The 14631-nt window shown below is 57.2% G+C and overlaps 2 protein-coding genes across 8 annotated transcripts in view; one reads left to right on the forward strand and one right to left on the reverse strand.

Annotated features, from left to right (window-relative positions):
• Positions 1-9178, forward strand: part of LOC144734656 (blastula protease 10-like) — a 25167-nt gene extending 15989 nt beyond the window's left edge. For both annotated transcript variants that reach the window (XM_078616941.1, XM_078616940.1), the window contains exons 6-15: positions 72-201; positions 1825-1944; positions 3643-3740; positions 4180-4298; positions 5022-5161; positions 5470-5622; positions 5751-5848; positions 6160-6409; positions 7491-7584; positions 8161-9178. In XM_078616941.1, the coding sequence (XP_078473067.1) occupies positions 72-201; positions 1825-1944; positions 3643-3740; positions 4180-4298; positions 5022-5161; positions 5470-5622; positions 5751-5848; positions 6160-6409; positions 7491-7584; positions 8161-8425 (1467 nt within the window). In that variant the 3' untranslated portion in view covers positions 8426-9178. The remainder of the gene's footprint in view (positions 1-71; positions 202-1824; positions 1945-3642; positions 3741-4179; positions 4299-5021; positions 5162-5469; positions 5623-5750; positions 5849-6159; positions 6410-7490; positions 7585-8160) is intronic.
• Positions 9179-9964: 786 nt separating this feature from the next.
• Positions 9965-14631, reverse strand: part of LOC144734655 (RNA-binding protein 25-like) — a 29070-nt gene continuing 24403 nt past the window's right edge. For all 6 annotated transcript variants that reach the window (XM_078616936.1, XM_078616934.1, XM_078616939.1 and 3 more), the window contains 3 exons: positions 12093-12191; positions 11439-11486; positions 9965-10477 (listed from right to left, as the gene is read on the reverse strand). In XM_078616936.1, the coding sequence (XP_078473062.1) occupies positions 10385-10477; positions 11439-11486; positions 12093-12191 (240 nt within the window). In that variant the 3' untranslated portion in view covers positions 9965-10384. The remainder of the gene's footprint in view (positions 10478-11438; positions 11487-12092; positions 12192-14631) is intronic.

The raw sequence follows: 14631 nt of genomic DNA on the forward strand, positions 1-14631 counted from the left end.
TTGTTGACATGGCGACGCGGCGGCATGTTGACTTGTGAACATGTGACGTGGTGTCGGGGTCACGTGCGCAGGCGTTCTCCAAGGACGGCGTGAGTGAGACGATCCAGGTGAAGGACCCGGAGAAGGGAGGGTGGATCGGGCAGAGGGAGGGGCTCAGCTTCCTCGACGTGAAGCTGGCCAACATCATCTACAACTGTCACGGTAGGGGCACAAGGACAAATGTCCCCCGTGTAGCCTCGACTGACTGTTGGGGCAAGTGCTGTGTGGGGCACCTCCGTGGCGAGATGTTAACGACCTCGCTTGGTGTACAGGAGGTCGTGGGTTCGATCCCGACCCTGGCGCCTGTATATTTGGAGTCTGCGTCTGCGTCTCTCTCCCCGTGGTCACGTGCATTTTCTCCGGAGCCTCCGGTTTTTGCCTCCATATTTAGAAACACGCGTTTAGAGTCTTTGGCCGCTATACATTTTCACATGATAAGCCACTTCGTTGAGATATCATTTGTGGCCAGGTCGCTTATGAAAATGAGCTATACAGGTCAATCGGCCTTACCTGATAAAAAATAAAATTATGAATGCCAGCACGGCACATGAGGTGGTTGGTTGATAACAATACGCTCGCTCGGCCGCCTTTGTCTCCCCAGTACTTAGCAAGTCCACTCGGCTCCACCTCCTCCTGTGCCACATCAGCCCATATCTTCTCTAGCCCGTTGAGCCCCATCGATCCAGCCAAACAGAAGCTGCTTGGCCATGTGTTGGCTGGGAATGCAGGCTTCATGACCGAGCCAACGATGGACGATGTGTCCGGATACTTTAAGGATGTCTGAGCTCCTCGCACAATCCAATCTGGTGAAACTCAGGATGGATCATAGGCCGGCTAGCCACTCGATCTCTTATATACCCACCCACTCGGTCAATCACACATCGCTATCACCATGGTTACTTGTTCCCGTGAGCTTCACTCTGATTCCTACACCCATCTTGAGGAGTCAGTCTACCAGACCGTTTCATCTCATCCACCACACTACAGGCTGCAACAAGACACTCACTCACCTACACAATCTCACCAAGCCGCTCACCCACTGATTAAAAAACAAATATCCCCCATATAGTTTTTTTAACAGACTGTTAGGACAAGTACGGTTACCGAACACCTATGAAGGCCGGCACGGCACAAGAGGGGGTGGGTGGCCAGCACCACGCTCGACCCCTTCGGGAGGAGGCCCAGGACCGGTTCAGATAATCGTCACTGGTGTTGGCCGTGAGCTCCCCACATCATGGGTGGAAAAAACCCGATTTTTCCAGCGGCAGGCATCGGGTTTTTTCTTTAATACAATTAAACCCGATTTCGGGGAATTAACACCTGGTTTAATGAATACGAAACTTTGATCCAAGGCTTAGGCTGCTTCCTCGTCGGTGCTGCTATCGTACTCGGGGGGGGGGGGGGGGGGCGTCGGGCACGGGGTAGTCGTAGAATGCGGCGTGCAGGTTGGTCTTGATGAACACGAGCTTCTCCTCCACAATCGTGGGCGCCAGTGAGTTCCTGAGCTTGGAATGGATGAAGCCCATCGTTGAGAAGTTGGCAAAGTGCGCTACTGAAATTAGAACCAATTAAACCGGATTTCTCCCAATCTCAGATGATCGGGTTTAATATTAAAAGACAATTAAACCCGATTGTAAAAAACCCGACTGTGCCACCCTTGCCCCACACGCGCACCCACCCACTCACTTGCTCACTCACCCACTCACCCACCCACTCCCTCAATCACCTCCATCGCTCAATGATGTCCCCCTTCACCCATGTCCCCCTCTGCCCTGCCCCGTGCAGGAGACTGCTCCCTGCCGTGTCTGTACGGTGGGATCCCTGCTCCGGGCTGCGATCGCTGCCTCTGCCCGCACGGACTCACGGGAGACCTGTGCCAGGACGTGTTCACGCAGCCAGGCTTGGGTGTGATGATGCTCCTGCGATGTGTGATGATGCTGTGATCTGCGCTGTGGGGTTTCTGCTGCGCGATGTGCGATGATGGCAGACAACATGACAGCAAGGGTAGACTATAACATCCTGCCACGGTGGCGGGAGGTTAATGACCTCGTCTGGTATACAGGAGGTTGTGGGTTCGATCCTGACCCTGACACCTGTGAATTTGGAGTTGGCGTGTCTCTCTCCCCGTGGTCGCGTGGATTTTTCTCCTGGTCCTCCGGTTTTTCCCTCCACATTTTAGACGCATGCTTTTAGAGTATTTGGCTGCTGTACATTTCCACGTGGTGATAGGCCACTTCGTTGAGCTGTCATTTGTGGCCAGTTCGCTTCTGAAAAAGAGCTACGCAGCTCAGTGGGGCCTTACCTGGTAACATTCAACATTTGGTCTTCTGGCCACGACGAGACGCCATCAGCAGAGAGAGTTCGTGTCGTCTTGCTGTTCCTCGTCCTCCATTGAAGGAGCGCAGACGACAGTGGGTTCACTGTGCGGTCCGTAGTGTGGGTTACATGGCCACAGTCTCACTGCTGTGGTTTGTCTTTAATGTATCTCTATGGCTCTCAATAGCCATTGATGTCTGTGTATCACGGAGGCTGTATATCTGTCTATGAGTGTATATCTATGAGTATGTATCACTGTGTCTCTATGTATCTGTCTGTCTCTCTGAGTCTATCTCGATGTGTATATGTATCTGAGTGTCTGTCTCCTCGTATCTCCACGAGCCTCTATGGGTCTCTATGGGTTTGCTGTGCGGTCCGTCGTCTGGGTTGTACAGCCACAATTGCACTGCTGTGGCTCCATTCATGAAGTAGATGTGCACTGTGCGTCGCCAGCGACGACGAGACGAGTCCACTCCCGGAACCGGCAGCCCGGAGCTCCCCGCTCTCCGCTGCTTTTATTCCCCTCGGCGCGGCCTGGCTCCGCCCTGGCCACGCCTCCCTTCTCGAACCCTCCAGAGGGTTCCAGGGGCCTCCCCACGAGGTCTACCATGACCCTTGCCCCAGTTCCTCCGCCCTGCCGACACCCACACACACACACAGCCGTGTGTATGCTCAACGGCGTGTGCGCTAAGTGTCCACTTGCAGTTACTGCTGCTGCAGTGAAGCAGTCGGCGCTGTGTGACTAGAAATGTTTGCTTCGTCTTTGAAACTGATTGGCCTACACCAGAGATGGCCGCCAACTTCATGGCCTTGTCTCACCACCAGAGAACGCCAACAGGCGAACAGTACAAAGACGATGCAAGTATCAGAGCACTTACAGCTCGCAAAGCTGTCAACCCGTACGGTTTGCCCCGTATTCTTGTACAGGGGAATTGAGTTTTCAGGTCCATACAGCGTACAGCCGTTTCAATACGGGCAAAAACTTTTTTTTGTCTATTTGTGTTTCTCCCTTGTGATGGGGCTTTGTAGGATGAACGTTCAGATTTCTAAGGGCACCGGGGTGACCAGTAAGGTCTGAATTGGTCTGTAATAAGGTGATAGGGGGTTGACGGGTATTATCTCGGGGTGAGCAGCTGTATCTATGGGACACTTGTTTTATTTCCAGAAAGGCTCAAACCTATTCTTATTCTTTTTTATCACGATACAATGTTGTTCTGGTTGTTTGGTGGTGGTGCTGCTGCTGCTGTGCCGGTGCGATGTTGTACTGTACTATGTGCGGCGCGCTAGTCTGTGGCGGGCTGCTGAACGCCACCCAGGGATACATCTCGTCCCCCGGGTACCCGGCTGCCTACCCCAACAACGCACACTGCGTCTGGCTCGTCCAGGTGAGTGGAGGAGGGGGTGGTGCTAGAGGTAGTGATAGGGGTAGTTCTAGGGGTAGTGTTGTCAGTGTTAGGGGTAGTGATAAGGTAGTGATATTGTCAGTGATATTGTCAATGTTATGGGCAGTGTTCGTGTCAGTGTTAGGCGGCCATCATTGGTGCTACTCGCTAACAGCACTTCCCCCAACAGCCTATCAAGGCTCTAGGGGCGATCTTTGCCTTTGTTAGTGTCAGAGTTGTTGCTAGATGTAGGGTTAATTGCAGGGTTTGGGCTGGGCTCGTGTTAGGGATGCGGGATAATTTTAGGGTCGTCGTTTGCTTCGAACTCCTGCTCGGAGGCTTGGGATGAGCCGGCCGCCTCTAGGCCCTCCATAAATATCTCCCTGTCCCACCCCCACCCTGTCCCACCCCCACCCTGTCCCTACCCCCTCCCACCCCCCAGGCCCCCCCCGGGGGCACGGTGACGCTGTACGTGGAGGACGCGTCGCTGGAGAGCGTCTCCTACTGCTCCTTTGATTACGTCGAGATCCGCACGCAGGGCGCAGACACGGCAGGGGCACGGTACAGAACCCCTATAACACCCCTAGTAGAGGACCCCTATAACAGCCCTAGTAGAGGACCCCTATAACAGCCCCCAGGATAAGACCCCTATAACACCCCCTAATAAAGGACACCGATAACACCCCCTAATACAGGACCCCTAGAGAAAACATGCCTATGCAGGAATGATGATCATACTGCTGATGCTAACGAGGCTGCTGATTATTCTACTGCTGATAACGTCATGCTGATGATGCTAATGATCCGTTGCGGCATGCTGGCGATGCTGATGTGTCTCGACATGGCGGGGATGCTGATGATGTTGCTGATGGCGATGCTGACTAGCGTGCTGATGATGTTGCTGATGGCGATGCTGACGAGCGTGCTGATGATGTTGCTGATGGCGATGCTGACGAGCATGCTGATGATGTTGCTGATGGCGATGCTGACGAGCGTGCTGATGATGTTGCTGATGGCGATGCTGACGAGCGTGCTGATGATGTTGCTGATGGCGATGCTGACGAGCGTGCTGATGATGTTGCTGATGGCGATGCTGACGAGCGTGCTGATGATGTTGCTGATGGCGATGCTGACGAGCGTGCTGATGATGTTGCTGATGGCGATGCTGACGAGCGTGCTGATGATGTTGCTGATGGCGATGCTGACGAGCGTGCTGATGATGTTGCTGATGGCGATGCTGACGAGCGTGCCCGCGTGCCCGCGTGTCCGCGTGGCCGGACCCAGGCTGTGCCCGGGCTCCGTGCAGGCCCTGAGCCGCTCCCGCTTCGTCACGGAGGGCGACCACGCCGTGGTGCGCCTCGTCACGGACGCCAGCGTCACGGCCAGGGGCTTCCGCATTGCCTACTCCGTCAACAGCACGCAGGGTACGAGGAGGGCTCACGGGGGGGGGGGGGGGGGGCTCACGGGGGGGGGGCCGGGGGGGGGGGGTAGGGTTAGGGGCTCGGGGGGCATGGGGAGTGTGGTAAAACAAGAGGAACACAAATTATAATGTCATTGATTATTGTTGTTGTTGTTTCAAGAATAGATGCTTCCCCAAACTTCGGAGCCGCGTGTCACTGGCGTCACCGGCGTGTCGTGTGTCACGTGTCACTGACGTCACTGCCGTGTCGCGTGTGACGTGTTGCTGGCATCACGGGCGTGTCCCGTGTCCCCGGCATGTCGCGTGTCGCAGGCGTGTGGGCAGAGTGGGGGCCCTGGTCTCCGTGCTCCGTCTCGTGCGGCGGTGGCGGCACCCAGCAGCGCACGCGCTCCTGCCTCACCGAGCCCGGCACCTGCAAGGGCGCCGACAGCGACAGCCGGCCGTGTGGTTCGGACGTGTGTCCAGGTTTGAAACGGGGCACCGACTTAACTCATGTGGGCAAGGTTAACATACATATTGTTGACTCCATTAACTCTTCTCCAAACCATCTGCTTCCCCCCCCTCTGCCCTCCACCTTCAATCTTCTCTATCAGTCTGTGGGGGGCTGCTGGAGGGGACAAGTGGCACCTTCACAAGCCCCGGCTACCCCCAGCGCTACCCCGACGGCGCGCTGTGCCAGTGGACCGTGCGCGTGAGTGAGCATCAACGCGGAGCCGGCACGGCGTTCCGGGCTATGAATTGATTGGACGGGGGGGGGGGAGGGGGGTGGCCCCCATTTAATTGCTTGCAACCGGGCCCCATGCCCACCACCACCACGCTACACCAACGCACGAACACTCGGACACTACCCCGCAACGCGACGGTACGACCTCGTGCAGCGCAACACGCGGCACCCCGCCGCGCTCGAGTACGGGCCGCGTCGCCCCGGGGACCGGTGCTCACCGTGCCCACCGCGCCCGCCGCGGCCGTGACCTCCCGACCCGGCGCGGTTGCTCCCGGCAGGTGCCCGTGGGGCTGGCGGCGCGAGTGGCGTTCTCCGACCTGGACGTGGAGCCGGGCCCGGCGTGCCCCTACGACGCCGTGAGGCTCTGGGCCGACGGCGCGAGCTCCGTGCCGCTGGCCTCCGTGTGCGGCACCGCACCTCCCCTCCCCGGCGCTATCGTCGCCCCCGGCGACCGCCAGCTGTTCGTCACCTTCTCCTCCGACGGCTCCGTCACGGGCCGAGGGTTCAACGCCTCCTTCAGCACCGCCGGTGAGCCGGGGCTTTGCCGTCATCCGGCCAGCACGAGGTGGTGCGCCGATTTCGGCGGGTTGCGGAAAGGGGGGTGCGGTTCGGTCAACTCCCGATTATCCGAAGTAAAGGAGTGGAGGGGTGGCTCGGATAGAACTGACACTTAAAAGAAAAAATCTTAGCGTTTTCTGAGTTCGGATCTGGGTTGCGGGTGCCAAATTCGGTTCGAGATCGTTCCCTGTAGCCGTGCGCCAGGGTTTTTGGAGCCACCTGGGATGATCCTTCCATACTTGGGGCTTCCGCGTGTCCTGCCAGGCGGGGCTTGAACACGAAGAGGCGGGGCCTGAAGAAGAGGGGGCAGGCCCTAAATAGGAAAGACGCGAGGGGCGTGGCCTGATGAGTAATGTGGGCGTGGCCTGATGAGTAATGTGGGCGTGGCCTCGTGAGTAATGTGGGCGTGGCCTGATGAATAAGCAGGCGGGTCTAAGGAATAACTGGGCGGGGCCTAGAGGTAAAATTATCCTGTTTATTCAAATAAAGCATCGAAAAAAATCTAATACGAGCAGCAGGCAGCAGCATCGCTGTAGCGACGCAGGTGCGGCCTCAAGCCAACCGACTACAGAACATCTAAAGTGCAAAAAAAGACAAATGTGTCATTTTCACAAGAGGTGACGCATGTAATACGATAGAACGGTAAGATTTTTAATTTGGATATTTTGACTGTAAAGAAAATAAGTGTTGGGGGGGGGGGGTGTTGGGGGGGGGGGGGTGATGGGAGAGGCGCGGTGATGGGGGGGGGGGGGGCTTGGCCAGGAGACGCCACGGCAGCCGAGAAACGGAACGCGTCGAGAACGGCGACCACCGCCGGAGACGGAGCGACGGAATCGGGGACGTGCGCCCGGAGGCGGATGGGTCGGCGCATCGTGCGTGGGGGTTCCACGAGAGACGGCAAAGGTCGTCGGGAAGTGGAACGATCTCGCGCTGACGATCTCGACGAATTGTAGAAATGTGACGGCGGACGTGTGAGGTTTCGGTTTGAGTGAGAACCTCCCCGTCTCCCTGCCTCCCTCCTGCCCCAAACCCCCGAACTCCCGGACCCCAGCCCTGCAGTGCGGGGGCTTTCTGAACGGATCGTCGGGGACCCTACAGAGCCCCAGCTACCCCAGCCCGTACCCCACGAACCAAGTGTGCGCCTGGTACGTAACCCCCATGCGGACCTCGACTCCAACCCCGACCCTACCACGTGCCCTGCGTCCGAGCCGAGACAAACTCAAACTCTTGACCCTAGAATGAGCCGTGCATAGACCCAGACCCGATTGCCGCTGCCGTTAAGGGGCGACTCAAGGGTTCACACGACGGACAACAGAAGGGCCGACAACCACTTCGGGTGACACGTAGGTGTACGTGATGGACAATGCCACTCGCATCCCTCACTAATTAATACTAACTACTACTAAACTATTTTTGTATTTTACCAGGCAAGGCTCCACTGAGCTATACAGTGACCTGGCTATCACAAATGATAGCTCAACGAATTGACTTATCATCATCACGGGGACATTTATAGCAGCCAAATACTCTAAACGCGTGATGTTGATTCTTAACGGGGAGTGAAAAACCAGAGGACCCGGAGAAAAATCCACTCTACCATGGGGAGCCGTCGTCAGGGTCGGGATCGAACCCACGACCTCCTGCATACCGGGCGAGGTAGTTAACATCTCCTAGCCACCGTGGTGCCCTCACACCTCTCCCCCCACCCCGCCCCCCCACAGGTACATCGAGGTTGCTGAGGGTCGTCGCGTGGGCCTCTCCATCTCTGCGCTGGACGTGGAGGCGTCGGTGGGCTGCGTGTTCGACCGCGTGTCGCTCTGGGAGGGCTGGGACGCGGACGCGGCCTCCCTCCCGCTCGCCACCTTCTGCGGGCGCGCGCTGCCGCCCCCCGTCGTCACGGCGACATCGCGCCGTCTCCTCCTCGTCCTCGTGAGCGACGGCTCAGTGACCGGCGCGGGCTTCCGCGCCGATTACAAGCAGCTGTGACTACGACGAGGAGGCCGGCGGAGGGGGAAGGGGGCTGGGGGGTGACGTTCTTAGGTGGCACGGTGAATTTTCTTTTTTTTTACGCGGAGTCGTGTTTAACTCTTCCCGATTCGTCTTCAGGTTGTTCCCGCGCGTTGTTCGGCACGATGTCCGACGTTTAAGCTCCACACTCGCCGGGAGCTTCTTCGGCAACTGGATTGAACTTCAGGGTCCCAAGGCAACTGAAGACGCTACCCCCCCACACACCTCCGGCAGGTGTGGGGGCGAGTCACCGTCACCTCTTCGCTCCCAAAGCGCTGGATCGCAGGAGACAAAGTTTGCTGTTCTTCCCCACGCACCTGCGATTAGCACGTAGGGTGAGCGAAATAAGTTCGACATACAGACTGCCCATAGACTAACACTACCCATAGACTAATGCTACCCATAGACTAATGCTACCCATAGACTACTAAACACTACAAAAGAAGTTAAACATACATACATGCAGTGGCCTGGGTTGACCAGCGATTCGCGTAGCTTTGACATGGGGGGGGCTTTGGTGGAACCGCAAGACGGTGGGGGGGGGTGCAAGCGAGTCCATGGGATTTAGTGGATTATTATTAAAAGCGATTTTGTGATTAGCGGCGAGTGGTGAGGGCTGGAATCTTTAGAATCGCCTCCAAGGGGGCGACCCCGTGCAGTGATTGGGAATTAACAAATGATATGGTGTCAATCGCGGTGGGAATAAATGACGGTGGAAGTCAGAGGTGCAGACGGTGCGTCCGAGTGAGTTCGCGCCGCCAGCCGCGTTGTATGTTGTATGCATGTTGTATGGTGTATGCATGTCGTATGTTGTACACGTCGCACTTCTTGCTCACCGTACGTAGCCGAGCGTCGTGCTCATCGGGAATCCAACTCGGGTTGCCGCATTTGGAGCGGAGCACTGACCCACCACCGCCCTCCCTCTCCTCACAACAACCGCCATTCACCATGAAGTGGCAGTGACGTCACCACAGCGCTTGTGCCAGGCTATGTGCACGTTAAGGCCATGTGAAGTGTCAAACGCCTGCTGGCATGTCACGGGGCAGACCCAGGTGCCATGGGTCAACTGAGATGCACCACCTGTGCCCCCTACTGTGCCAACTTGCTGTGTTTTAGCCACCCGGCACTCCGCTCGTTGTGAGCGTCACTCCTCCGCCCTCCGTTGTTGTTCGGAGGGCGACTGCCTCCAACTGCCCAGTAGCGTCCTTCACGAGCCTCCTCCACTGAGGCCGATCTTGACACCGCTGGTACCAGTCATCGGCAAGTCCACTCAGCTCCACGTCCTCCTGTACCACGTCACTCCATCTCTTCTCTAGCCCGTACCGCGCCAGTCTAGCCCCCTCTATCCGGCCGAACAAAAGCTGTTCAGGCATGCGGTGGCTGGGCATGCGGGCTACATGACCCAGCCTTGCCTGTCGGAGGAGCTCACCGATAGGACTGTCCAGATCACACGCACACACACGCATACACACATACGTACACACCCAAACGCTTGCAACAAAACACACACAACACCCATTTCTTAAACCAAGCTCTCAGTTTTTATATCACTCTACACTGATTACAAACAATATTTACAACAAGTCAAAAAAGAGTTATGTCGTAAATACGAAAACAAAACGAGGGCTCGAGACGATTCAGTTTCGATTCCTCGGTCTCGCCAAGAGCGACAACCCCTCCCCTCTGTGCGGTCGGTCAAGTTGGACTCCCGCTTGAGGGGGTGCCACGGCCCTTCCCGTGGGCTGCGGGCCGCACGAGGCGGCCAAGTGCGCCGGGCGGGCGGGTGGGCGTCTCCTCCTCATGATAAACGTGGACGCTGGGAAGGGTGATTTAGTCCGCGTACGAAACACAGGGACACTTGGCGGCGAAGGACAACCGTAAGGAATGGACGTGAGCAGAGGAGTTAGGAAGGGGGGGGGCAGGGAAGGGGGGCGGCCATCATTTGAGCACCGCCATCTTACGAACTTCCGTCTCGTAGATGAGAAGCCTCCACATCTTTAACACGAAGCCTTCAGCCTCCTCGTCCAGAATCTGCCACGGTGAGGAGGGAGGGGGGTTGAGGGAAACAGAACAAGGGCAGAGCATTAGACGAGATGGCAGGGGATTGGCCGGCTCCTCCTTGACGGCAACACCGGTACCGATGCGGTTACCGTAACGACCGCGATGGAAGGCGACCGTCACGATTCGGGGCGGGGTCACGAATCCGTTGTTTTCGTTAAATTTTTTGTCGTTTTCAACCTCGTCGGCGGCGGCACCAGCCGAAGCGCAACGTTTGCACGTTAACGGTGGCGGAGTTGCAGAGCGCGCAGGCGGTGCAACTGCACCAGGGTGGCCGAAGGGCGGGAGAGGGGCCCAGGCGCCGGGCTACGTGAAGAACAACGCGCCGTCTGCTTCACGACGGACGATGACGATCCCATGACATCAGCCGTAAGGGCAGGCCAATTATGTGCCAGCGTCATTGTCCGAACGTCAACATTTGATCAAACTACCAACGCCTGAAAATCGCTGTATTTGGTTCCCACCTCACTCCCCCCTGCCCCCCAACCACCTTTAAAAACTTGGCAGGACCCTCCTGAGAGTCATGAGACTCGGCGAGGCTTTCCTGCGGGAGAATGAGCATCATAATGAGAAGATAATGATTTAAATCTCGATTACAACGTTGATATAACGTGGATTTGTATTCAGAGCTCCACAGCTCATCGGATTCCTCCAGGCTAAATAAAGGTTTCTGATTCTCTGATATAGCTGGGAGGGGGGTGGGAAGAGACGACTACGGGAGGAGCGGTGCTCAGAAGGAAGATTCAGGAAGTGGAAGTGGTTTGAAATCAGGGGGGCCTTGGGAGGGTTTAGCCGTGGGGGGCCCTTGGGGGTGGCTTTGGGGGGGGGGGGGCCTGTGCAATTATGCCCATTGAGAGCCACCACAGGCAAGTGAAAGCAGGGGGGGGAGGGGGGTAGTGGGGGGGGGTGGAGGAGGCTGGGGCACGCCGCTCACCATCGTGACGTCGTCCAGGATGCTCTGTGCCGCGCTGTGCGACAGAAGCTAGGATATGGGAGGAGGGAGGTGGAACAAAACACGGAAAAATGCGAGTCAATGATGCAAACGGCAGCGGCGAGGCACGCGCGCGACCACACGTGCGTTCGCGCACGCCAACGTAGCCTTCAACAGGCCGTTGGGGCGAGTGCAGTTGGCGAGCGACGCGCCGACGAAGACCGGGCACCGCGCACGAGGGGCGGTGGGTGGCCGGGCAACACCACGCCCGGCCGCCTTTCGTCACCGCACAGCGCGACAGGCCGACTCGGCCTCGTGCGAGTCGACCCAGGGGAGGGGCCCAGAATCGGTTTCAATTATTCGCCACCGTCAGCGTCCGCCAGAAGGAATTTAACTTGGGTCGCCGCGCTACGCCATCGATCCCCACGACACTGGCACGTAAACAAGTGTGACTACAGACGCACACACGCGTGCGTTGGCGCACACACGCGCAAACACACAGACACACACACGAGAATGTCCCCGTACGGGCCTTTAGGTGACGAGCGTCGTTGACGATGGCGGTGGAGGTGTGGCGTAGCCAACGCCACTCTTGCCCCCACACAAAGCCTGTACCCCCCATCAGCCCCCACACCCCCTCCCTCACATCCCTCACACCTTGGTGCAGACGAAATCAACCAGCGTCGGCTCCTCCTCGCCAATGTACTCCACGATCTTCTTGTTCACCCACGGCTTGATGCGGCGCGACATCAGCTTCTGCACGACCGCACGCAAAAAATATAACGCTGTTGAAGCAAGTGCTGTCAGCGAACGGCTATTTAGGCCGGCACGGTGCACGTGGGGGTGGTCTGGCCGACACCGCGCCCTGGGACTGCCTTTGTCTCACCGATGCCGACGCTTACCACAGCACAACGCAATGGGTACTTGTGTCAGGCCGAGTTGACCTTGTGGAGGCCCGGTGCCAGTTCAGATATTCGTCGCCGATTGTTGGCCGTGAGCGCAAACCGAACTCGGGCCGCTAAGCCTTCCCACCCACTCTGCCGCCGAGAGCCGACGCCGTCCGCATGACCGTCCCAACGGACGGAGTTCGCCAATTCAGCCAACGTATGCACAGAACCAAATTTGACGCGAAGCGTGTTTTTAGTTTTTGATACGTGCATCAACCCACTACGCGTCGGTTCATTCGTATCCAATCGTAGCAAGTCGGCCCCGCCCCCCGCTCAACTCCGCAGCAAATATAACTCGAGCACGCGACGGGGGACACCCGACGCGCGGGCCGGAGGAGGCGATGACCGTCACCGACAGATACCTCCCCCCCCGGGATCGCCGCGATGAATCACGGCGACGCGGGAGGCGCCGAGCTCAGTCGACGAGACCGCGGGCGGCACACCCGACCCAACGACTGACGCGCGGCTCCCAAATGACGCTCCCCCCCCCCCCCACACTCGTACTCGCCAGTCCCAGCCTGATCCAGCCACAGCATGAATGCGGAACATGTTCCTTACCGACCGCCAAATAGGCCTCCCAAATATCTTTGGTGGGCAACCAAAGGCAAAGATTCCACCCGCTCCCCAGTGTAGCCCTAACAGACTGTTGGGGCAAGTGCTGTTAGCGAGCTCCTTTGAAGGCTGGCACGGCACACGAGGGGGTGGGTGGCCAGCACCACGCCTGACTGTCTTTGTCTCCCTAACATTGGTTTATTTTGCCCTTTGTGATATGACCACCTTGACTTAAAAGCTTTCGTGACTGCAGGAATTCATATTCTTTGGGTCTTTCGGTAAAGTCCTATCTATGCGACTTTACCGAAAGACTATATATATGACCACCTGTTCAGTTTGTTCTCAAACTCTTGTTTATCCTTCACCGATTGGTTGACCCTGCAAACCCTGCCTGCAGGGTTTCCTGTCGTGAAGGTTTGTTTACGTGGGGCGGTGGATCGTCGCACGCACGCGCACACAAATGTTAACATCTTCAGAATGTGGCCGACCGAACGGTTCAAGGGGGTTCATAACGGCTCCTCCGCGAAGAAACACGGTGCCAACACCGGCAACCGCTGAAATCCTGGATTTAAATTCGTTTCAGCCGCCCGCGACTAAACCGGAGTTTCAGTCGCGGCAAGCCGATGGCCTCAGCCCGTCCGGCGAACCAATGATCGCGTTGAAAGAAGACGCCGGCCGCTTTGACTGCCACGCGACGAAAACAAATCTCCAGAGCCGCAGGACTTGTGAGGGGGGAGCAGCGACGCTCGCGCGGATAATGAGCGAGTGAACTGAAGAGATGTCGGCAGCGCAGTCGTTGTGCGATGGTCAGCGGGGGGGGGGGGGGGGGGGCTCTGACGTCCGTCACGGGGCGGTTCGTTGCACAGTTTCCCACGAACGAAGAGCTCCGAACGGAAACGCTGTCTTGATAATTGGTTTTTTTACCCTTTTATCTGGCAACAAAACTGACACCTTTTTTTACAAGGAGTCATGTTTGCATTGACTACAATACCTGCGGTCAGAATGCAAACAAAAAAACACAACTCTGATAATGTATGCACTGTCCTTGAAGTTGATTGGTCCACACCCGAGACAGCTTTTCTTAGTCTCACATGGTGTTGGACCAGATGACGCCAAAAGACGCACACAACTCAAAGACAATGCACCATCAGAGTATGAGAGCTCTCGAATGCATTCTGACCGCAGGTATTGTGGTCAATGCAAACATGAGTCCTTGTAAAAAAAGGTGTCAGTTTTGTTTCCAGATAAAAGGGTAAAAAAATAATTATCATATTTTACTACTGGCAAAGGAGGTTCCAATGGTGGAAACGCTGTCGTCCGCAAATCGGCGCGTCGAGTCTTCCAACGGACTCAACGCGCCGATCCACAAACGCACGCGCGTAGGGGAGTGCACCATCGCAGTGATGTCGCATCCCCCGCTACTCCCGACTCAATGATCTGGCTCAACCGCCTCTGTTACATGTACAGCCGCTGAGGAGGAGAAGGACAACGATGACGCAAGGCCCCAACGCTCGACTTTCACCTGCGTACGTTTACAGCCCCTTCTGTCAATCCACTGCCGGACGAGGGCCTCCCCACGCCGTGCGGGTCGAGGGGGACAGTTGACAGTATGAACGCGGGCAGCACAGACGTAGGAGCATAGAAGCACAGCACAACAATGCACTCTGCTGACCGGCGCGCAACACAGACCCACGGCT

The sequence above is a fragment of the Lampetra planeri genome, chromosome 52 (assembly GCF_965212315.1).
Source record: "Lampetra planeri chromosome 52, kcLamPlan1.2.h2, whole genome shotgun sequence".
NCBI classification, from domain to species: Eukaryota; Metazoa; Chordata; class Hyperoartia; order Petromyzontiformes; family Petromyzontidae; genus Lampetra; species Lampetra planeri.